This window comes from Stegodyphus dumicola, chromosome 4, assembly GCF_044657685.1.
Source record: "Stegodyphus dumicola isolate Sdum_Otavi_A_Nest chromosome 4, ASM4465768v1".
Classification (NCBI taxonomy): domain Eukaryota; kingdom Metazoa; phylum Arthropoda; class Arachnida; order Araneae; family Eresidae; genus Stegodyphus; species Stegodyphus dumicola.
This window is the reverse complement of record NC_140771.1, coordinates 237,771,504-237,796,130: the sequence shown is the minus strand read 5'-3', so window position 1 is coordinate 237,796,130 and position 24,627 is coordinate 237,771,504. Positions and strand designations below refer to the sequence as shown.

Below are 24,627 nucleotides of genomic sequence, written 5' to 3'. Positions count from 1 at the left end.
CAAATGCGAGTGAGTAGCTTGCGTTCAGGTACCTTCGGCTTTTGGGGGACACGTGCACTCAGAACTTGTACACATCCCCCGACAGCCGAATGTGGCTGAACTCATGGTCTCAGTTTTCCAGTCATAGTTTTGTACGATATATTGGTGCATGCATGTGCATGCACTTTGCTTTATTATTAATTATTACTTAATTCATATTGCTACGGATTTCATAGTTATTTATTTATTTAGTTTTTTTTTATTTAGAATTATAATTAGATTTGCTTCATGTTGCTTTAGCAACGCAGACAATTTTTGAAAAGACAGCTGCGTTGGAAGGTTAAAAATAGAACAGCGTGTGCATTTAATACGTAATAAATAAATATCTCGTAATTGCTGTTGCCATTCACAAAAATCCAGATATTTATAGATGTTTCCAGTATATTCGAGAAATTAATTATAGAGCTTATAAAAGCCGAGAACAAACAACTCATCTCAGTAGTAGCTGTAGTTCTAGCGAACTGTTTGTGTACTTAATGCTGTGATTGATTTGTAGTGATTTCGCTGTGAGATAGAATTAGTTTCTCTGTTTTGAATTGATTTTTGCTAAACGTTTGACATTTTGTGATATTGTTAGAATATTTTTGAAGAAATATTTCAGCATTTTGATTTATCTCTTGTGGAAAGAATAAATTTTTGTTAACTTTTTAACGTTAACCGTGTTTATTCCAGCCCTTTGTATTCAGTATGTCTATATCAAAACCAAGTGGTAGTAAAATTAAACGAAAAATCGCTGACAAACATAGAATATTCTAAGTAAAATGGGAATTAGAATATTTTTGCTGTGAAATAAAAGATAAAATAATCTGCTTGATATGTAATAATAATAATCTTATTAATGTACCAAAGTTATATAATATTAAATGTCATTACGAACAACACAAATCGAAATATAACAATTACGAAGGATTAATGAGAGAAGATAAGTTGAAAGAGCTCAAGTTAGGAGTGAAAAAGAACGGTCCATGTTTAGTAAAGTATTGCAAGAAAGTGAAGCGGCGGTACATACAAGCTACGTCTTGTCTGAGTTGATAGCTAAACATTCGAAGCCTTTTACTGACGGTGATTTCATCAAGGAATGCCTAATGAAAGCTGGAGAAATTGTTTGTCCTGGAAATGTGAAGGCTTTTCATGTGTTAATAGTATGATCAAGAATCATGTGTTAATAGCAGGCAGCAAAGCAAAAATATAAGTGCACAGTCTGCAAAAATGTGGGCTTGTTAAAAGTTTCTTTCGTCTGACGAGGAAAGATATTTGCAGTGCTGCACATTACATAAGATAGCATGATGCAGATTAATTTTGAGATGAGATAAATTTAGTTATGATAGGATAGGAAGGGGAAGTAGCGAAATTAAAAACAACTCTTGTGAAATTAAAGTTAGTAGTTTGCTTTCATATTTTAAAGCTTACATATGCATCTCTGTTTCCTACATTTTTATTTAAGTCCAAGAAATCTATTTAAAAAAGGAGAGAATAACTTTTATCTGCTTGAATTTTTCTGAAATAAGTAAAAACTTTATAAATACGTAGTTCTTCTTAGTTATCGAAATTTTATGTTTTTCCAAGAATGGAAACACTGTAATGGACAACATAACATATATTTCTGTACTCCAGATTATATTAATAAAATGTTAAATTAAACTAATTGCACCTAAGCTATTAAACCCTTGTCTAACCTTTCTAGACTGTAAAAAAATAAGCGTCCCAACTTTTTCTTAGAATCTACAACAGAGCATTCTCATTGCAGCAAGTGGCAATATCCATTTTTGCTTTGTAATGTGCATGTGTGGTCATCATAGCATGAGGACAAAAATTTGAACTTTTATAAGGTATTTCTCCCGCCTTCTTAGCATGTCTTCCTAGTGTAGTTGTCAGCACACTTGACGTGTATTCGAGAGGCCCATGGTTCGAGTCCCGATGAAGGCGGTGCTCGTTTTTTTAATCTCTCCTGCTTAAAAAAATCCTAATATATCTAAAGTGATGCCCGAACTAAGAAGGTGGTGAATCTAAATGTTCTTCACCATCAGGATTTGGGCGATTGGGTCCCCTAAATCCCATTAGCCCTTTAAAAGGGGGAGTATATAAGGTATTTCTCACGCCTTCTTAGCATGCCTTCATAGTGTAGTGGTCAGCACGCTCGACGCACATTTGAGTGGCTCGTGGTTTGAGTCCCGACAAAGGTGGTGCTCATTTTTCATCTCTCCTGCTTTAAAAAAAATCCTAATGTCTCTACACATTTTCATCAAGAGTCTCACTTCTCTCATTTTTCACCTGCTCATAATCGATGTCTGACATTGGTTCGTGATTGTAATCATGTTAAATATTTAGGCTCTTGCAGAATGCATTTTTATCTTTTAAATGTTAAATAAAGTTGGTTTTGAATTGTTTATTGAAGTTGTGGCCTTCTTAAATGATCTTCTGGATAAGTCTGAAGTATAATGGCCATAAACTCTCACCTTATGGTGACTTAAAATGAAAAACGAAATATGCTAAAGTTTTACATGCAGTCTGAGTTTACTGGCATGAAGTCTTTTAGAGCAAGCTGGATAAAATTTGGGAATTCATAGCATCAGTGCAAATAATTCTTTTGTGGATCTATAACTCAGGAATATTGTAGTGAAAGAGTTCATCACTTTCTGTGTCAGTGCTGACACTGGATTGCTTTTTTAAAAAAAATTCCATGTCTTTTGCAGTGTAGGATTGAATTATTTTTCATATGATTGTTGTTTAGCATTTAAGAGGGAGTGTTTTTCAGAAAAAGATTTTTGGCTGATAATCTAAATGGATAGAATATCTTTAAGAAGTTTTTAAAAGAAATTTTTTTATTGCGTGTTGTTGGTACTCACCGGAGTTCTTTTTTCCTTTTTAATAATGTGTAAAGTAGATTTTTTATGAGCTGAATGTTTTACATTTTGTTAATGTGCATTTTTTATTCGTGTGTTTTCTTCTAAATTTTAATAGTCATTTAATGAAAATTCTACTGATGATTTTCCTAATGAAAATTGTAAAATGTAGCAGCTACACTATCGAAGGATTTAGTAAAATTACTGCCTTTTTAGAAAACAAGCTCTGCAGTATGGTTTGTAAGATTAGAATCACAGTTTTTTCTTTCCAGTATAGCTCCAGATTTAATAAAATTTAACCATGTTGCTGTTGTGGATTCTAATATACTTAATTCTGTTAGCAATGTTATTTTAATTCTCCTCCACTACTGAAAAATATAATAGTATAAAACAAAGATCGATTGCAATACATTCTGAAAGCGAAGCATCGAAAATTGACGTTCTGTTGTTCCTTCTTATGTAACTAGCAATAATCAGATTTCAACAGTTTTCCATTATATTGAGATTAGAGGTCTCTCTGTGTTTTCTAAACTTCGTTGTTTGTCACTGGATTTATTTTTGATGGCCAGACAGGAGTTTGACTACCTCATGTCATAATGGATCATTCGGAAATCATATGTCATAATGAATCTCCTACCTTTTAACCCTCATCAACCATTTCTTCCGATGGCCGGAAGCAATACCAATGAAAGATATTTCGGCAGAAGCTCTTTGTTGAATGTTTTTCACTCATCGGATTGCTGGGCTTGAGTCCCCAGCGTCTTAAGTACTGATCAGGAATGACAGTTTGAGTCATGCATATTTACTACTCTTAATTAAATTCTTGGCATTTACTGAATTCAGACTACTCTATACTACTCTGCAAACCAAGGGATTACTTGAGAAATTTCATTGTTCACTAAAACAGACATTAATATTTCATATTAACATGGAGTGGACATTGAGTCTTCCAGTTGTATTCCTCGGCCTTTGAGTTATATATAAAAAAGAACTGGGGGGGGAAGGACCTTCTCAGAGATGGTTTATGGAACTACTATTTGTCTCCCTAAAGAATTTTTGAAACCCAGCCAAATTTCTAATTCTGTCAACCCTGTTTCATTTATACAGAAGTTTTTTTCGAGTTAGTGAGAGAGATGGTACTGGTATCCTCATCAGCTCACGTTAACAATAAATATTTCGTGCACCCAGCTTTAAAGAAGAGACTAAAGAGGTTTTTTGCAATGCTGAACTTTTATCGGCAATTTCTGGCTAAGGCCGGATCGGCAAATATTCGCAATATCGGCAATTTCTGCCTACCCAAGCTCCATTTCATTCTCTTATAAAAGATTCTAGGAAGAATGATAAACATCCATTTCCTTGGACAGTTAAAACAACTGCAGCCTTTGAAAAATGTAAAATTGGTCTAACAATTCAGTGACGCTTGTTTGCCATGCTCCTGGTCAGCAGCTGTCATTAATGGTTGATGCCTTGGATGTGGCTCTTGGCGTGTTTGTGAAGTACAGTGCAATGAAACCTTCACTGACTCGCTTATAGATGGCCCAAGTAAAGTAATAAAAAGGGTTAATAAAATTTTTACACTTCTTATTAAGGGAAGAGAATCGATGAGTGGCATTGATTGCCTGAAGCCAGCATTTTTATTCTCAGATATTCCAGCATCAGTTCCTCCTCCTGAACAGACTCCTACAGTAAATCCATTGGGCATTATGGTTAAAATACCTGTACTGGCCAATCAAACACCACCAGTGTGTACTACGCATTTTGGCAGAAAGATCAAGTTTACCATGAGGTATCTCTGATGCCTTGTGTCTTTGGCATTGGAGAGGAATACTATAGCAGAACATTCTTATTGCAGCGAGTAGCAACATCCATTTTTGCTGCACAATGTGTGTGCATACTTGTAAGCGAATCATAAGCGAGTCAATGAATACTTGTAAGCGAGTACTCTATAAGCGAGTCAGTGAAGGTTTCATTGCACTGTACTTCACAAACATGCCAAGAGCCACATCCAAGGCATCAACCATTAATGACAGCTGCTGACCAGGAGCATGGCAAACAAGCGTCACTGAATTGTTAGACCAATTTTACATTTTTCAAAGGCTGCAGTTGTTTTAACTGTCCAAGGAAATGGATGTTTATCATTCTTCTTAGAATCTTTTATAAGAGAATGAAATGGAGCTTGGGTAGGCAGAAATTGCCGATATTGCCAATATTTACCGATCCGGCCTTAGCCAGAAATTGCCATGCTCCTGGTCAGCAGCTGTCATTAATGGTTGATGCCTTGGATGTGGCACTTGGCGTGTTTGTGAAGTACAGTGCAATGAAACCTTCACTGACTCGCTTATAGATGGCCCAAGTAAAGTAATAAAAAGGGTTAATAAAATTTTTACACTTCTTATTAAGGGAAGAGAATCGATGAGTGGCATTGATTGCCTGAAGCCAGCATTTTTATTCTCAGATACTCCAGCATCAGTTCCTCCTCCTGAACAGACTCCTACAGTAAATCCATTGGGCATTATGGTTAAAATACCTGTACTGGCCAATCAAACACCACCAGTGTGTACTACGCATTTTGGCAGAAGGATCAAGTTTACCATGAGGTATCTCTGATGCCTTGTGCCTTTGGCATGTGGAGAGGAATACTATGGCAGAACATTCTTATTGCAGCGAGTAGCAACATCCATTTTTGCTGCACAATGTGTGTGCATACTTGTCATAGCTTAAGGAACGAAAGCTTGAACTTTCACATGAAGAGACTCATTTCTTGTCTGTTCATAGTCAATGTCTGATTTCAGTTTACTGTTATCTTCATTTTAAGTATTTGTCCTCTTGCAGGATGCAGTTTTACTTTTTAAATATTCAATAAAATTGTTTTTGAATTGTTTATTGATGTTGTGCCTTTTTGAGTGACTTTCTGTTGTTTCTGGAGTATAATGGCAATATACCATCACCAGTTCCAAGAAAATTAAGTGAATGCCAAAATTTCTAAAATATATTTTAATTTATGAAATAACCTGAAGTTTATTTACACTTCAAGTGGAAGGGGAAAACTAAAATGTCAACACAACGTTTTGTGAACTAAGACTATAACAGTAACTTTACATATTTAAAAAGCCACAGTATAGTATTTAAAATCCCATCTCCAATTTAAAGTTCGACTATGAGTATAATTACTAGCAAAAAGTTAGATTTTGTCAAAACGAGTAAAGTTCTGTAGTTGTTGTTACTAATCTCCATGTCTAGGAATATATTAGGCGAGGTCCATGAGTCCATTCACCTTCAGAAAATCAAAAACAAGCTTAGGAGACTTGAAAAGTTCCTCAAGACACAACTCCGGGCACTCAAGGATATGTGCCGGTGATGCCATTGCATTTTGACATTTAGAACAAATTGGGTGCATCTTGAGACATCTCTCAAAAGTAAGTCCTTTCAGGTGTCCACTGAAGAATCAGGAAAGCGTTGTCTGAACACATCTATCGCAATCAATAGCAAGAGATCTTCCAGGACAATCAGCTTGATACCAGGGATGATTCGGAGGAACAAGCCAAATTTGCCTGTCTGCATGTCTTCCAATGGAATACAGTTCAAGTTATGTCAATGAATTGGTAACTGGTAATGGTTCTTCAGAATCTTCCTTTGCCAGAATGTCTGCCATTTCATTCCCCCATATGTCAACATAGGAAGGAATCCTTTGAAGGTGTACTTCACAGAGTGACGGGACCTGCTTAAGCTTGCTAAGAATTGCAATTCCGGCCCTATCACCAACTCTTCACCAGTTTGACAGATATTGGATGGTGCTACGACTGTCAGACAAAAACCATACTGCCTTAAGATCTGTAAAGGACGAAACAGCCTTTAGTCCCTCTTCGATGGCTATAAGCTCACTCTTAAAAACTGAACTGAAGTCAGAATTTCTTTTCTTTATTTTAACAATATTTCCATTTAATGACAACTCCACTACCGGAATGAGAGTCCTCGTGTTTACTCCCATCAGTATAGATAAGAGTAGCTTCAGCGGGAATTGTGTGTATAGTTTCTAAGGCAGATTATCGTAACAGGGCCGGAATATCATTTTTCTTAGAAACTCGAGACAAAAGTTCCGTATGAAACTTAACTCTAGGGAGTCCCTCAGACAAATCTAAACATTGTTTCAAGGAATGCTGCTCAACATTACGGTCAGTTATACCAGAATACTCAATTTGACTAAGTGGGCTATTTTTCTTAAGTCTTTGGTTATTACTCCAGTGCTGTAGGAACTCTGAAGTTCTATTTTGGGAGCCATAACTGAAAAGTTAATTATAATATTTTGCAAGGCCAACATTTCTTCTTAGGCTAAGGGGTTGAAGGTCTGTTTCATACAATACAATTTTATTTGGGCAACTGTTGTGTAAGCCAGTTATAATACAAGAAGCACTAAGTTGGACTCTTTCCAATTTCTGGAGGTTGGTAGAAGAGGCACAACAGTAAATGGGGAAACCATATTCCAAAATAGGTCGTATGATAGCTGAATAAGTAGTTCTCAAAGTGCAAGCATCATTTCCCCAATCACGTTCCAAGATATAGTACTTTAAAATGTTTAGTCGTTTTCTGCCCCTAAAAACTAGTGCATCCACATGTTTGTTATTAGTGATCTCTGGACCGAGAATGAAGTCAAATATTTGGGATGTTTGTCATATGTAAGAGGCAAATTATTCATAAAAAGTTTCGGATGATAATTATAAAACTTCTTATTGGTGGTAAAAAAACTAGCAATACATTTAGTTGGATTAAAACTCGATTTGTGGTTTTTCGAGAATTTCCACACTTCTTCAAGGATAAGATTTATATTGGTCTCAGTTGAACTCTCATCTGGGCCAGAGCTCTAAAGGGCGATGTCATCCACAAATAGCTCAACCTCACATCTCCTTGATATAATTTTCTCAATTCCAGCTAAATACAGACAGAAAAAAATTGGGCTCAACACAGAACCCTGGGGGGATGCCTTGGCTCAATTTAAAGGTGTTTGACATAGTGGAATTAAGCTTTACTTTTATCAGTCTATTTCTTAAGAAATCTGCGGTTCAGGTCAAAGCTTTATCCCTGATGCCAAAGTCTTCGTAGAGTTTAATAATTAGTTTATGTTTCCAGACACGATCAAGTGCCTTTGATAAATCTAGAAAAGCAGCCACAGTATGATTGGTATGTCACTTGTTTTCGGCATCTCTAATCTTCTGGCTAAGATAAACCAATTGAACAGTGGTGCTATGACCTCTTCTGAAACCGTATTGTTCTTTTGTTAGGAGGTCATGGGTATCCAGGTAGAAGAGCATCTGCCCCATAATAATTTTTCCATGACTTTACACGCAATGCTGGTTAGGGCAATGGGTCTGAAGCTCCCAGGAGACACATCGGTTTGGTCAGGTTTCTCAACAGGTATGCTTGTGGCTCTTTTCAACTCTTTAGGAAGGCCTCCAAGACTCCAAGATTGATTCACTATATTCAGAAATTTCTTTCTTGCATGAATGCCAAGATCTGGCCATGGATGTCACAGGTCCGAGAGTTTTGGTCAAGTCAAGATCCTCGAGTACCATCTCCAATTCATGCATGAAAGATTTAAAGACAAGGGGATTGCCTGAGACAGCACTACGACATCCATGTGCAAGATCTCTAGACCTGTAGTAAGCAGGTGAAGTATCAGAGTTATAGTACTGTTAGTTGCTGTTGCCACTCCTCTGCCTCTAAACTTATTCAGCTGTATTCTTACTCATTATTTAAATTCAGTCTTCATATCTGGCAGAGTTGACCAAAGGAGTAAAAGTGCATCAAAGATTTAATGATATAAATGACATGTTATTTAAAATTAAACCTTACAGACAGAATAAAAAGACACAAAGTTTCAAGATGCAGAAATGATTTTACAGCCATATGTAATTTCTCCTCTTGTAATTTTTGAATCATTTTCAAACCAAAGGTTTAAATTATGTAGATATTGTTGAGTATGAACTTCGGCATCCAAAGAGGAGTTGGGCAAGAAAAGTAAAGTCTGTTATTGTGAGGATTTAAATATTTGTTAAACAAATATGAGAGATTTCTTCACTAGGTGACTCGTGTGGGCACAGCATGGAATTTGATGTAATAAATATTGATTATGATGATATTTATCATAAGCTATCCTGTAATTGTGAATTGTTTAAACTGTTTATCATTTTACATGAACCTGCAAAAATTTTTTTAATGATGTTTCATTTTATAAAGCTGTAAAAAATTAAAGAAATTGTAATTTTGAAAATGTATGAAAAAATGCACATAAATTTTATTTAGATTTATTTTTCCTATTGCAGATGGCGTACTTTGCTTTCTGTTGATGAAGGCGTGCTCAGCATTTTTAAAGTGCTTCGGGATACCAAGTTGTTGGATAATACTTTCATCTTTTTTACATCAGATAATGGTTTTCACTTAGGTCAGAATATTATACTATATTAGAAAATTGAAGTGTGTTTATTTATGTTTTTAAATAATAGAGAAGCTAACTTGTGTTATAATTTTGCTGAATTTGGATAATTTGATATCGGTGATGAGCTATGTAATGCAGAATTTTCTCTTTGTAAATCATATTAAAATTAATATGAAAAATCAATCTCCCCCCTTGAGCTCTTCCAGCAGCCAAGAGATTGAAGCTGCAGAAATATTGAAATTTGATTCTTGATTGCCAATCATATTAGTCTTTCCATGTGTTTCCTTATGTATGGTATAAATATAAAACAGTTTCTCTTGAAAAATCCTTTGTAGCTCCCTAAGGCAGTGTACTTTACGATTATTAAATGCCAGTCAGTCAGTTACGGTGAAAATTTGATTTTTGGATTTTTGTCACAATTGTATAGAGCCCTTCATTTGAACAGGCCCACAATAGTTTTCAAAGTAATAAATCTGTTAAGCTGATTGGGTCTTAGTAGTTAAGTTGAGTTGCACTTAAATCTGCCATTGATCACAGCTATCAATTTTGTTTAATTACATTATTTAGATATTTATGCTAGGTTATCCTAGAATAAGATTTCAAAAACCAAATGTTTCAAAAGACTCTTACAAGTCTTAGACCATAAAATATATATCTAATAAAAGGAAATCAAACTAAGCTATTTAACTTGGTTAAAATAAGTGGGGTAAATGTAAAGTTATTATGTAGATACAAACTGCATTTTTAAGATATTATTTGCAGTGTGGGCACAGCATGAGATCCTTACTCAATTAGAGATTTCACATACATTTCAAGCATTCCTCTTAATGTCTCACTTATTTATGAAATTTGTATGGATAAAAGTGGTCACATTAGATGTTAAAAGTAAACATCATTTGCTCAAGCTATCATGTAACTGGCACTTGCTGATATTAGAAATGTCTTTAAAGAAATCTTTCAAAAATGTTAGATAGGCATTATATTACATTACGCTACCATGCCATTTATCATGCATATGACTAATGAAATTTTCCATTTGATGACTTGTAAGATCATTGATATATAACCTGGTCTGGCAATAGATGGTTTCCATACTGTTGCCACTTCTTGTGATATAAAATGAATGATCAAATGATAACTCAAATGATAACTGCTTAACAGGCAATACAATAGAAAAGCAATGAACTTAATTATTTAAATCTTTATTTTTATTTTTAAGTACACCAGGTACAATATCATTTTATATGATTTTAAATACATTTAATTTATTATGAATCCAATTTAGTTATGAATATTTGCATTCCTTTAATCTCTGATCTGTGATTTTATTAAGTTACTAAACTGTGCAGCTTTATATACTGCTAATGAAAATATTGAGATCATGCTGTCAAGTTTTTTATGTGTCTAATTCTGAATGTTAACATGATTATATTTATTGCTGTTTGGTTCAGTGAAATTTATGCTCTTTATGAGGTTAAATTTATAATTAAGTCATTTTATTCTAGACACTGTATTTATTTTTTTATGTAACTGCACAAAGTCTTTTCATTGTAAAATATTTTAAAGCAGTGAATGGTCACATTCTTACGATTAGAATTCAATATAGTCTTATTCCCATTTTAGTACTGAAATTTTCTCTTCTCTTACCCTTCGTATCACCTTTTTTTTAGGGCAATTTTCTTTGCCGTGGGATAAACGACAGCCATATGAATTTGATGTAAAAGTTCCTCTTCTGATTAGAGGCCCTGGAGTGGAGAAAGGAATAACAATTCAGGTAAGCCGTAATTTTTAAATCAATAAAAATGAATCTGTCATGCTGCCAATAAAAGTCATTTTTTATCTTTTAGCAACCAATGTTAAATATTGATCTAGCTCCTACCTTTCTGGAACTTGCAAACATATCAATTCCTGAGGATTTAGATGGTAAATCGTTTGCTACTTTGCTGTTAAATCCAAACTCAGATGTCAAGTTGAGATCAAGTTTCATAATAGAACATCAGGGTGAGGCTAGTGATAAGCTTATTCCTGGATGCCCACAATACAAAGCTGAAGAAGTGCATGTAATGCATTTTCCCCATTTCTTTCTTTATGCAAAGTGTTCTTTCTTTATGTAAAAAAATTCTTTATTAATTATTATAATTATTTATGGTTTTATGTTTTCCCCTTAGACATGTGAAATTGATTGTATATGTGAGGATTCACGAAACAATACTTATGTTTGTGTACGAGAACTTACTCAAGAGAAAAATTATCTGACCTGTCTTTTCAAAGATGATGAGGTAATTTTATTTTATATATTGAAATAGTATAGTCATTAAAAATATCTCGTAATATATCTTAAATGTTATTCTGCATATGACCAGTTACTGTTTTGAAAGTATGTGAAAGAGTTTTGATGTTATTTTCGTTTTAATTAATCTTAATTACTAAAAAAGATGCCTAGAATATCTATAAAAATTTTCTTTATACTCACTTTTTTATCACACTGTTATTAAACTAATATTAAGCACATTTTAATGATTGATATACATTTTATATCTACTCTCTGATGGACTGTTAAGATTTGAAAAAACCCAGCTGCTTTGACTTCTGCTAGGTAACTGTTACAGGTTCAGGTTAAAGTGTAGCAAACACCCATTAGTTACCGTTGACAATTTGGGCTGTTGTCTAACTTGTGCTATCTATTTTTATTTGAACATTAGTTCTGAAGAATTTTCACATATAGTTAGTGTGATTAGGGTAGATGGAGCCATTCATACTTATGTTAGTGTATGTAATGGTAAATACATAACAGTACTTTTTTTATATATATCTAATAATATGATCGTACACATTCATGAAGACAGCATTTTGTATGAAAACTATTTCTTAGAAAATTTTGATCCTTTGTTTTGCTGGATGCTAATGGGTGTTGTGTGGTACTGTTGTGATTTTGTCAATTCTAGTGTGCATTTTTTATTTTTTCCATTAGTCTTTTTGACAAGTAGGTCATTTTGTCGTTTCTATTTTGCATTTTTGAAAATTGCAATGTGTTCATTATTTACTCATCTTGTACTGCACAGTTCCTCTCCTATACAAGGAATATGACTGAGAGTTCTAATTTTCTTCTCTGTTTTTTGGTATTTAGGTGCTGGTATATATTGGACTTTAAAAGTTTTAAGTGATAGTTTTCTGTTAATGGACGCTTGATCTTGTACTGGTGAGGGTTGCCCCTTTCCCCACCAGAATGAGCTTTTGTAAAAATGAGTGTGGGAGGGGCCATATCCTGTCATAAATAAATTGATTAGATAGTTCATACTGGTTCTGTCTGTATTGATGTGAGGTTTCAGCTGGAAGAGTCTTCTCCTTTTATCACTATCTTTTCACTCTTCTTTCTGTACTTGTTCCCGTAGGAATTTAGGCTGATGTTTTATCCGGAATTTGAAGTTATTAGATCTGCTTATATGTTAGTAATAGCAGATTTTATTGCATCAGCAGCTTCTTCGTTTCTAGAAATCTCCATGTGAGATTTAATCCATGAAATTATTAGGGTGTATATTGGGATTCAAAGTGGAGATATCATAGATATCTTGGATGATCAGACCATTATGTTTAATATTTTTCATAGCTAAAATCATGGACTGGTTGTGTGTATATATTTGAACTTATTTGAGTTCATTTTCGGCACAGTATTGTAGAGCCCATTTTTATTGCTGATAACTCAGCTTTCAAAACACTATTTTGCTATATTTGAAATTATTACTATCTCCAAGTATAACTGTTTGTACTATTTTAACTTAAGAATAAATATGAATGATGCATGCACATCTGACTCCTTCTTCCATTTTAGAGCCATCTGTATATGCTCATGGGTAGTAGTCTCTTATTTGTGTATCTTTTGCAATACAGTTAGTTGATTTTTGTATGGTGTATTATCTGGGTGCTTTCTGTATGTATTACAAGGAGATTCATAATTGGTATGTTCAAAGATTCTATCTTTTATGGAAAAATTTTTTGTGAGTCTTAAAGTCATGCCTTTAATGTGTTCTCCTTGTGCCTTTATGTTCAGGGGGCCTATTCCTGTTTTCACAGAGATTGGGAGTATTCGGAGTATTAGGTGTTCTTGTATTGTTCCTTTTAATGTTGGTCTTGATTATCTTGTGATAATTCATCTGAAGTAAAATCGTTGTTTCATTATTTCCATTATTGTTGCAATGGTAGTTGTCTTGTGATGAGCTGTTTTATCTTGTCATTGTGAGTCTAAGTTGGGTAAGGCTGAAGACCTGTTTTCACAGATTTTATAAATAATACCGTATGTGTCTTTATGAATTGTGCAATGTTTTTTACAACTATAATTTTTGGCTGTCAGTATTTTCTTTTTATATAGGGCTTTTTATTTTGAGAAAAGAATGTAAGCTTCATCTCTTGTTTCTTTTGAAGGAGCTTTTTTTTCTCATTATCGTTGCAACGGTGTTATCATCTTTTGATGAACTGTTTTATCTTCTTGTTGGGATTCTTAAGTTCGGTAAGGCTGAAGACCTTGTTTGCACAGATTTTATAAATAATACCATATGTGTCCTTATGAATTGTGAAATATCTTTTACGACTATTATTTTTGACTGTCAATATTTTCTTTTAATATAGGACCTTTTATTTTCAGAAAAGAATGTAAGCTTCATCTTTTGTTTCTTGGGAAGAAGCTTTTTTCCATTTTATGATACAGAGCTCTAGACTAACTAAGCACTTTAAATCACAATTGTATGCTTGCACGCAGACAGACGGATAAATTCTTAATTATTTAATAATAGAGATAAGATGAAATCCATTTCAGATACCATGGTTGTGACAATTTGCTTTACCTTTCCTTTGACATATGTCAAATGTATTCACCCAGACCAGATTATACAGATTAAAATTTTGAAAAAGATTATTTAAAAAGCTAGATAGGTTAACAGCAATTCATGCTTATCGGAGCAAATGTTATGTGCTGCCTTGAATAAAGATTTGTGCCAGTTTGCAATGGTTGGAGGCCTTACCAATTCTACTTGCCATATGAGTTGGTAAGTGATTTAAGGTGCTTAGTTGAAGAAACAAATAAGTGCAGAGTTTATGAGATAATTGTAAAATTTATCAAAAAAAGGAAAGTTGCCTAGATTTTGTTACCATATTCTCAGTAGATTACTGACTATTTTGTATAGTTTAGTTTAGCTTTAAATGTAATCTACCAAGAAAAGCTAAATAAAATGCTATTTAGTTTTAATCTGTCTGTGCATGAAAGTTGATAAGAAATTCAGTTAAACTCATATTTAAGAAATAGCTCTTCTTTGCAGCACCATTGGGTAGAGACACTTGTAAGAATAATTGAGCAATAAAGTTATGTGACCAGTAAAAGAGTTTTGTGATGTATTTTTACCCAAGTTTTATTGAGATCTACTTTTTCTTTACAACTCTTTTGATGCTAGTTTTAATTCTCATTTTCATTCTTCTTCATTTTATTGCGCTGCTCATCGCTTAATGGCAGAAGTGCCACCGACAGGCATGGGATTTAAGAAAAAAAGAAAAAACTTCTTCAGCTCTAAAAACCACCAAATAAAAGAATTGTTACTTTTATATTTCATAATGTGGTCTATTCCTGATTGTTTCTTGCATTTGATCTTCATCTAATATGCTTTATCTGTTTTGTACCGAAAAAGTTCAAATTTGGATTTCATCTGCAGAGAGTACTTTTATCTTTTGCTCAGTTGCCAATTCTCTGCAATTTCTAGAAAACGTTATTTACTTTATTACTGTTTCATGGTCTAATTTCACTTTACTAATCTTCAACTTTTCTGTGTTTCCCCCCTTCTGAAATTTGTTTTGTAACCTTAGAGAGAGAATCGCATATGAAATAGTAGATTATTGATATCATTTCTCAGTTCCAGTAGCAGGCAATTTTCTGATCACTGCTTTAAATACTATTTATGTAGATCCAATGGAAATAATATGTGACCAGTTAATGAAAAAAAAGTTAATGTAAAATTAAAAATTATACAAACATTTTTTATTTTGTTGTATAGAATGGGGGAGGGGAGGGAAAAAACCCTATGTTTTGCATAATTTTAAATTGTAAGGGGCTGTTTGGAATTTGGGAAAGAAAGAGGGAGAATGAAGCCATTACTCTTGCAATTCATACTATAATAACATTTTTAGAAGTTGTAATTGTTTAAAAGGGATAAGTATAGCTTGCATTATTCTGTTTTGTACCATAAAAATGTACTTGTTTTAATTTTTTTTTCTAATTGCCTAATCTTCTTTAAATATATTCTGTTTTTAGACTAAAATTAAAATTATTGCTTCATTAAACTTTATACTGATGATCCTTTTCATCTTTATGTATTTCAGGATTTTATAGAAGCATATAATCTTACTGAAGATCCTTTTCAGATGAGGAACATTTATCCACATGCAAAAGAAAGGGATGTTATTCGAAAATTTTTGAATAATTGAATGTTTGAATTTTTATTTGCAGAAAAAATCGTAAATGTAATTTTTTTTTATTTAACTTGCTTTGTATATTTATTTGTCTCAGATATTTTAGAAATGAAAATTAACTGACTTCTGCTTAACATAGGTACCAAATCTTTCAAGGTAGGCAAAAATCCAATGACAATAAACTTTTCTATCATTTTTAGAGTTAGCAACTAATCTCATTGGAATTTTCAGTTTGTTATTATTTTAACAATATTTTAATTGGGAGAAATATTGAATTGATTTTCAATTTTCGTAACATTTTTTAGTTTTCTTAGTTTCTTCTTTCTTATTTAATGAATTCTTAAGTTTTGCAGCCATCTTGAATGTACTGTGCTGATGCTTTTTCAGAAATTGTTTGAACAATGTTTTTAAATCTCTGCAAAGTAAATTCAGTAACTTCTTTTCCAAAATAATCATTGCTTTCGTTGGATTTAAACTGATTTTCCACATAGTCAAACTGAAATTATTTTTTAATTCTTGGCATATTTTTGCGAACTAGAATGTCATTAGCTTAAACTTTGATGAAGTGATAATGTAATAAAAATTTATTTAATAATTATGAAAAATTGAAAGGATATTCAAATATAAAAATCCAAAATTTAAGGTTTTTGTTTAATTGTTACATAATCATTTTTTTAACAAATGATTTCCTCAAGATTATTTCAAATGATCTTTCTTTTTGAATATGAGAACAAAGCCAGTGGACCAGTTTACTGCTTTTTGTTTATGAAACTCTAACTATGGACATTGCAAAATTTAGCAGTTATGATGACCATTTTGCATCTGCAATCTTGAAATATAAATATTTTTTTCAATATCAGAAGGAAAGCGGTAAATTAACTGTTTTCTGTGTATGGAATCTAATTTCATGGTGTAATGGATTGACTCATAATTTTCTGTACCAGAAAGCTTATATTCAGTGTAAGAACTCTAAAAGTTTCAGCACCATCTCGAATGTTGTCGTTTTCAGTATCTCAGGAACAAAGCTCCACAAAAACAATGACTTGATTTGTTATATATGAAAGTTATCTTAACTGCAAATCTTAAGAGATTTGGAAATACATTGGCCATCTTACCTTTTGAAATGTAACATACAGTTGTAGAGACATTAGGTATTTTGGAAGCAGAAGTGATGAAAAAATGAGCGATGCGCACCCAGCATGCAGACCGCCACACCACAAAGGTATGCCAAGATGGCGGGAGAAATACCTTTTAAAGGGCAACTGGGGTTTTTAGGTGACCCAGTTGCCAAATCCTGGGTGTGGAGAATCATCATCCACCACCCTTTTAGTTCGGGCACCACTGTAGGCATTAGGTTATTTTTTAAAGCAAGAGAGATTGAAAAAAATTAGCAGCGCCTTCGCTGGGAATCGAACCGCGGACCTCTGGAATACGCGCACTTTTTAAAGCAAGAGAGATTGAAAAATTAGCAACACCTATCCTGGATCTCTGGAATATGCGCCACGAAGACATGCCAAGAAGACGGAAGAAACACCTTATATACTCCCCCTTCTTAAAGGGCAACTGGGGTTTTAGGGGACCCAATCGCCAAATCCTGGGTGGGGAGAATCATCATCCACCACCCTTTTAGTTCGGGCACCACTGTAGAGACATTAGGTATTTTTTGAAAGCAGAAAAGACGAAAAATTAGCAATGCCCTCGCCTGGAATCAAACCACGGACCTCTGGAATATGTGCCCAGCATGCAGACGACCACACCACGAAGCATGCCAAGAAGGCAGAAGAAATACCTTATACATTAGTATATAAAAATTTGGTACAATTAATAGTTTTGTGGAAAATGTGCCAGTATTTGAAACTGTAACTCAGCAGAAACAAAGGTTTGTACATAAACATTTACAGGAAAATTCATGAATTTTAAACATGCTCAGAGAAGTAAATTCAGTTTAGAATACATTAAGGTTGAAAGCAGTAAAATAAAACATGTGAATTTTTTTTAATGTTTATTTATAAAATGTGCTGAAAACTATTAATCATTATTTTAATAGTCTATGAACTCTTATATGGACTGTGTAAATGTTCCTAATTTAGCAGAGCTGCAGATTAGATGAAGAAATAATTAATTGTTTATTATCTTAAAATCGTCAATATCTTATGTTTCATATTGCATATACAAAAAAAAAAAAAAAAAAAGAAAAAAAAAAAAAAAAAGAAAAAGCAAAAAGTTATGCAATGCAGCAAATATGTTTGGAAACTCCAATGGACTCCAAAACATAGCTAAGCAGCTCACTGCGTTCCTTGCGCTTCGCATTCGTTAAATCTGATAGTAAATAGTGTTAGTGAATCATGTTTACAAGCAATAACATATTTTAATTTACTGAAGAATGCTTGTTCATTTTTTTGGGGGGGGGGTTCTCATAGGTGAAACATTTTAGGGGGAAAAATTAAGGAAAATAAACATTTTACAGTATGAAGTCATGTACCTGTTAGATCAGAGGTTCCCACTTATGTCGTCCCGCAAACGGGCTGGCTGCATGGGAGTTTTTGTGGTTTTACCCATGTGTAACGTGTATACGAGCCAGTTTTCCTTAGAAAGTCCTCTACGAAGGCATCCTTTCCATTTGGCAGATAGCCCTTGAGGCTTTGCTGTAATCTTGTAAAACCAAAATCAATCCCACTGAGGTCGATAAAATTTTAAAAGGGGTTGATAGGCGAATATGCACCGGTAAAAGATTGGCATACGAGATCCCATTGATTACAAAAAATATTAAATTGATAATTAATTATTCATTGATATAGTGCTATATCATGCTGTGAGGAAGAAATCGTATAAAATAAATCTAAGGAATAAAATACCCTAAAATCATTTAATGAATTTTAAAAATCAATAATACTTTTTTTTTTTTTTTTTTTTTTTTGAACACATAAAGCTTTATGCGATAAGTGCAGTATAAAGAGGTAAAGTGCAGAAATACACAAAAAATACGAAGAACGCAAAACAAATGAACGACAGCAAAATCTACGTCTATTCTTTCACCCATGCTGGCCGTTAAATCTTGTTAAGACAAGTTCTGGTCAAATGCCAGTTACGTCATCAATATATAAGTGTACCCTTTACGTAGCTTTGAATGGCTTTGCTTTTACGCGACTATGGGATCGCAGAAATAAAAGTTACCACAATTTTATTCTTCGCAAGGAGGTATGTTGGCTCTCCAAGAGTTTGCAGCGTATATTATTTTTAATAATATCGTGATAGAATTTTTCTTTGAAGTGAACAACCCTACACCAATTCAGGTATTCAGTTAAGCAATTTTATGGCAAATATTAAAAGAAACTGGCCCAGCGGACTATTATTTTTTCAAACAATTCCCAAAACCTACCTCGTAGCTCGGGTGTGTCTATTTGAAACAAACAAGAAGTCGTCAGCATGCACAGTAACTTCTAATGTTTCATCATCATCAAACCGCTTGAGCGATGTGTCTGCTATGAGGCTCCACAGGAGTGGACCTAGGCAGGAGCCCTGCAGGCAGCCTTTTATTACCTTTTGCGTGTGGATTCCTCCGTCCGTTGTAGCTTGAATTCGTCTTTTACTCAGGCAGCTGTAGATTAAATCAAATGAAGTTTTGGAGCAATTAGAATCTTTGAGACATTTTAAAACATCATGCCACCACAACGAATCGAATGCATCTTGGATGTCTATGCTGTATGCAGTCTACAGTATGCAATCTATGATGCTTGTTTCTAAGTACCGTATGTTGACAGGTGATTCAGTGCACGATCCACTGACTTCTCTGCTACAAAGCCATATTATCTAGTATTTATGAGTTTATTAGCATGAATGTAAAATTCAGTCTTTAAAGTATTATTCTTTTTCGAGGATTTTCTCCATGGCTGGGAGCAGGCAGATGGGCCTATAAGAGGCCTCCTCGTTTGGATCTCGATTTCCCTTTAGGAAGAGGGCAACGTCTGCAGTTTTTGTGCTCTCTGCAAAGTAGCGAATTCTCCAGCTCGCCTATATGTATTAGAAAAGTACCGGATGCGTGTTATACATAACTCTGGGAATATCCTTATCAAGCCCTGGGGCTTTATTCGGATTTTTTTGATTATGTCATTCAGTTCCTTTCTTATTGGAAGAGTTTCGATGTCAGCAATGGACGAAGTGTAATATTGTTTCAATACTAGTTCGTATTCCCTTCTAGACAGTGGTGTCTTGACGGAGGTCATTGTGCTGGAAAATCGTTTCCGGTATGTTTGTCACAGTTTGTGAACTTGTGTTGTCATTTTGTCGGACTGACGCAGTTTGAATGATAGGTTTAGAGATCTTATCACGAAGCAACTTTGAATATTCTACCAATTTCAGTTTAGCCATTTCAAAGGCTAAACTAGAATATTCTACCGACATTCTAGTTTAGCCTTTGAAATTTTCCGCTTGTAGGCTGCGCATTTTTCCTGAATACCATTCTAAATGCCTCTCTTTCATTTGGTTTGCGGCAATCTTTGAACTTGACTCTGTTCTGCCGCTGATATGGAATTCCACCACAGAGTTTTATTTAGAACCGAGTGACTTTGCTGTTTAAGTACTTTATTAGAGACCATATGCAATGCATCTAATATCATACTGTATCCGTATCGAGCTCTATTTTTTTATCATTTGCATTACCGCCAGCTGAAACTAAATGAGAAACATGGAGCTCCAAGGTGCTGCCAAATTTCTGAGAATTTATCTTTTTGTTTTACATATATTTTTAACTGCGCATTGGTGTTCTAAATCAGTGTCGAAGCTAATAAAGCGGTGGTTGCTTAATGATGGGCATTCCAGCTGTGGGTTCTTGGGTAAATGGTAGTAGTTGCCAGTGTAATATCTGGCCAGCTTTCTGCCCGTCTGTTGCAGAAAGTTGGGCGACTGTCAGTTGAATCAACTATCGTCAGGCCATCGGATGTTATGAAGTCCAGAACTGGCACTGCTTTTCTGTTTTCTTCCGGTGCACCCCAAAGAGGGTTTGTGATATTGAAGTCTCCCCCAACAATTTTGCTGCGAACCGGAAGTTAAGCTACGTGTTCTAGTCAAGGAGCGCTAATGTGATGTCATATGAAGGCGGAATATGAACCCTTGTGAAAGCAATGTTCCAATTAGGGCTGTCAAGCTGAATGGTGATTGAGTATTTGTACATTAATAACGGCGTGAGCGGACCGTTGTACATCACTGCTGCTGTATTACTGATTAATTGAAACGCTTTAAAACAACTCATGCCTACAATTTTTCCACTAGTGGTGTAATATTTCAGCAGTAGAGCCACTGAAAAGATTTTCCATTATGATTGGGGATGCGTTGTTTGCAGTTGTTTGTTGCAGTCTGGTATCTCTGGAGGTTTCCCTGTAGGACGGAGAAGCCTTGAAATATTCTCTTGCGTACAAGACCATGCTCGTTGCTTAATGTTGATAAGCTGCTCTGAGCTGTGCCTTGTATGCTGGGCATGTTCCTGCCAAGTGTGTTACTTCGTATGTTGTACTTAGTTTCTTATTCGCTTCTTCGCAGTTAATACAGTGAGATGTAGTGGTCGTATACTTGTTGTAACAACCCTTTTTCTTTGAAATATTGTCTAAACGAGCCCGAGCTGAAAGGTCTAAGTACACGGAAATGGTCTTGGACAAGGTAAAAAATGCTTGCATGAATATAAACAATCATTAGATGTTCTAATTCCAACAATAAAGGTTTCTAATAATTGCACCTACTGAACATCAATAAAATCGACGTCTGGTTATTTTTAGTAAATGGGGCGCCACTTAGCCCTAACAGAAACGTTGGTGCAAAACTCTTCACTAAATGGTGGCAATGCTAATGATACATAAAACTTAATGAAAAGAAAAAAAAATATTTACTGAATTAATATATATAATATTTAATGCGTGTGATGCAAAAATTGTACTGTTTTTCTGGTGCTTTTTTTAACGAACACAGAATGTAGTGTACGTAGGGAGATCCAAATTGTTGTTCTTCCCATGTACACGGGGATCTGTTTTAGCTCAAAAAAACTTCAGAGAATTGAGACAAATTTCGCATTGTGCATATTAAACGTTATATATATATATATATAGGTTTTTTAGGTTAGAATTCTTCTGTCACATCTATTAATATAATGCTTAGTGTTTGTTGGCGGGCTGTTGTATTGTTAGTTGGCTTCGGGTTCGAATCCTAGGTAAGGCATGAGTATTTTGAGTGCCTGTGTAGCATATGAGTACTCGAAGTACACAGTAAGTCGAAAGTCCTGTCGAATGGTTTAGTGGTAAGGGAAAATAGATGGAAGACTTTCGAACTCGTCCTCCCAGGGTCTATCTGTCAAAATTTTGGTGGGGGGGGGACGGAACAGGGCAAAGTCGTACTGTCATCTATATGGTTCTCAAGGCTCACACCAACAAGATATGCAATCTTGCGCTCTTTATTATGATAAAATTTGTTGACTTGTTCTTTAGTCACACAAGTGAAATAAATCGCGACAGGTTAACATTCAGAAGATCAAAATGACGAAAAATGAACAAGGATTATGGTTTTTGAGACTTAAAATTCGTGATAGTTTAATAGTTTAAACCAAAGTTTTCTATGTTACGTCGACGGGCGGTGACTGTTAGTCAGCCTAACTATATTGCTGTAATCAACTGCCGATGAACTAGATCTATCTATAAAAATATTACATTTGTTTATTGCGGAAAGAAGAAAAATTATCTTTACAAACTATCATCGTGCTAAAGTGTCTACAGAAAATCCAAAAAGATAAGGAAAATAATAATTGCAGGTGATGGTATAGTATTTCTGACTGATTTTGTTCAGATCAATACGTAATTTACTGTATGCAATTTAGAATGTGTAAACATTAGGACATCATCCGGAAGACAGTCTTGAAAGGAAAAAGAAAAGCTTGTCCCCTCCCCCCCTCAAAAAAGTTAAAAATCAACACTCAAGTTGTTTTGCACGAAGTGCTTTTTGTTGCCATTTATAGCTTAGCGTTAATTTATAACGTTAGATCTCTTAGCGTTAGAGCTTTAATTTATAATAATGTGATAAGATACTTTCCGTTTAGCCGGGCGCAAGCGGAAAGTCGCCAAATAATTTAGACCTGCGCCAACTTGCGTACAAACCTGACGGGATTCATTCTCGTCATTTCCAGCATTCATTTAAAACAAGAAACATCTATTTTTACTATTATGCAAATTTGGTATTAGAAAGTGCTGAAAATTTGGGACTTAACCACGAAGTGAAGAGAAGGCCATCTCTTTTTTCTCATAAAAGAGAGATATTGGTAACAAATTCATCATGTAATCAAATCATGAAACAAAACTATTTTTCTGAGAGTTAGATGGCGTTGCAATATTAGTACCTGTCGCGGGAAGAAAAGCGTTCGTAAAGGCGCGTAGTTCGAAACGTCCAGATAAAGTTTTCTAATATCTTTAAGATTTATTTACGCTTGGAGTGAAGAAATGACATCAATCAAATGGTGTGAAAAACAACTAGACATGAATCGCTTAACGATTGTAGATTGGAATAACTACTTTCGAGAAGTTTGTCTAAAAATATTAGCGAAACGCGCGAGGAAAAAAAAAAAAAAAAAAAAAAAAAAAAAAAAAAAAAATCGGTGTTCCTGAAGTGATCGTTGAAATCGACGAAAGCTTGTTTACCAAAAGGAAGAGCAATGCTTGTCTAATTCTTCCGGAACAATGGATATTTGGTGGTATTTGCCCCAAAACTATTGAATGCTTCCTAGTTAAGGTTCCAAACCGTTCTCTACCAGTATTCTTAAACTCGATAAAAAACTATACTATAAAAAGGATCTATTGTTTATTCCGATTCCTAGAACGGTTTATGCACTACTAAAATCAATGAAGCGGTTCTGAAGCATTTCAAAGTCAACCACAGGTATAATTTTGTAGACACTGACATTGGTATAAATTCTGGGAAAAAAAAAAAAAAAAAAATCGAATGTCTTTAAAGCAGTGCCAAATGAAGATATAAACTACATCGGGGAACCACCCCATCAGTACATGGAGTAGTTCCTCGCCGATTTTATGCGGAGAAGAGGAGTAAGGTATCCATTTGAGGAAATTCTTAAAGACATTTCAATATTTTGAAAGAATCGAATTATTGAACAAATATAAAAATTTCTTCTTTATATATTCATGAACATAATTTTTTTTTTTTTTTTTGTTCTGTATACTGATGAACGTTTTCGCTTTGTTTTGGGTAACGGCCATTTTGTTCTGGTCACTTGTGCAAGTAGTCTTAAAAATCTCCCCCCCCCCCAAAAAAAAAAAAAAAAAAACCGCTCGGATAACCGCAAAGTACCAACGAGACTTATTCTTCCGTTGTTTACACTGTGTTCATTACACTGCTAGGAGATAAAACTAGTTATTAATTATGATATGACTTGTTTCTCTTTAATCCGTTTCTTTAATTCTTATCTGTGAGCTAATTGTGACCATTATCAACGGTCTGACCTGATTAATAGTATAAAATCAAATTATTCGTGAATCTAGAACACGATTTATTCCTTCGAGATTGATGGAAAAAATTCCGTTTGTGTTCCTTGTATATACTCTTCCCTTGAATTTATATACCATATTTTTCAAAGAGTAATTATCATTGAATTAGCAATCAAGTATTAATTCATGTGCTCGGTACTCAACGATTCCAGTGATTTTAATTTACATGTTGAGTACTAGATGGCAGCACTATTAAATATGACACCGTCCACTTGGAATTTAGAAAGCATTTAGGAATTTTTATTGTCATGTTTCTTCAGCCTTTTGTTCACGCAGAAAAAATATTGATGCACTGCATGACTATTATACATGATTAATAATTATAACTAACTTA

General features: G+C 34.3%; 1 protein-coding gene across 2 annotated transcripts in view; it reads left to right on the top strand.

The window, feature by feature from the left end:
• Positions 1–17,985, top strand: part of LOC118190553 (N-acetylglucosamine-6-sulfatase-like) — a 44,256-nt gene extending 26,271 nt beyond the window's left edge. For both annotated transcript variants that reach the window (XM_035361286.2, XM_035361285.2), the window contains exons 8-12: positions 9,200–9,318; positions 10,983–11,086; positions 11,160–11,372; positions 11,481–11,591; positions 15,673–17,985. In XM_035361286.2, coding sequence (XP_035217177.1) covers positions 9,200–9,318; positions 10,983–11,086; positions 11,160–11,372; positions 11,481–11,591; positions 15,673–15,777 — 652 coding nt within the window. In that variant the 3' untranslated portion in view covers positions 15,778–17,985. The remainder of the gene's footprint in view (positions 1–9,199; positions 9,319–10,982; positions 11,087–11,159; positions 11,373–11,480; positions 11,592–15,672) is intronic.
• Positions 17,986–24,627: the final 6,642 nt, after the last annotated feature.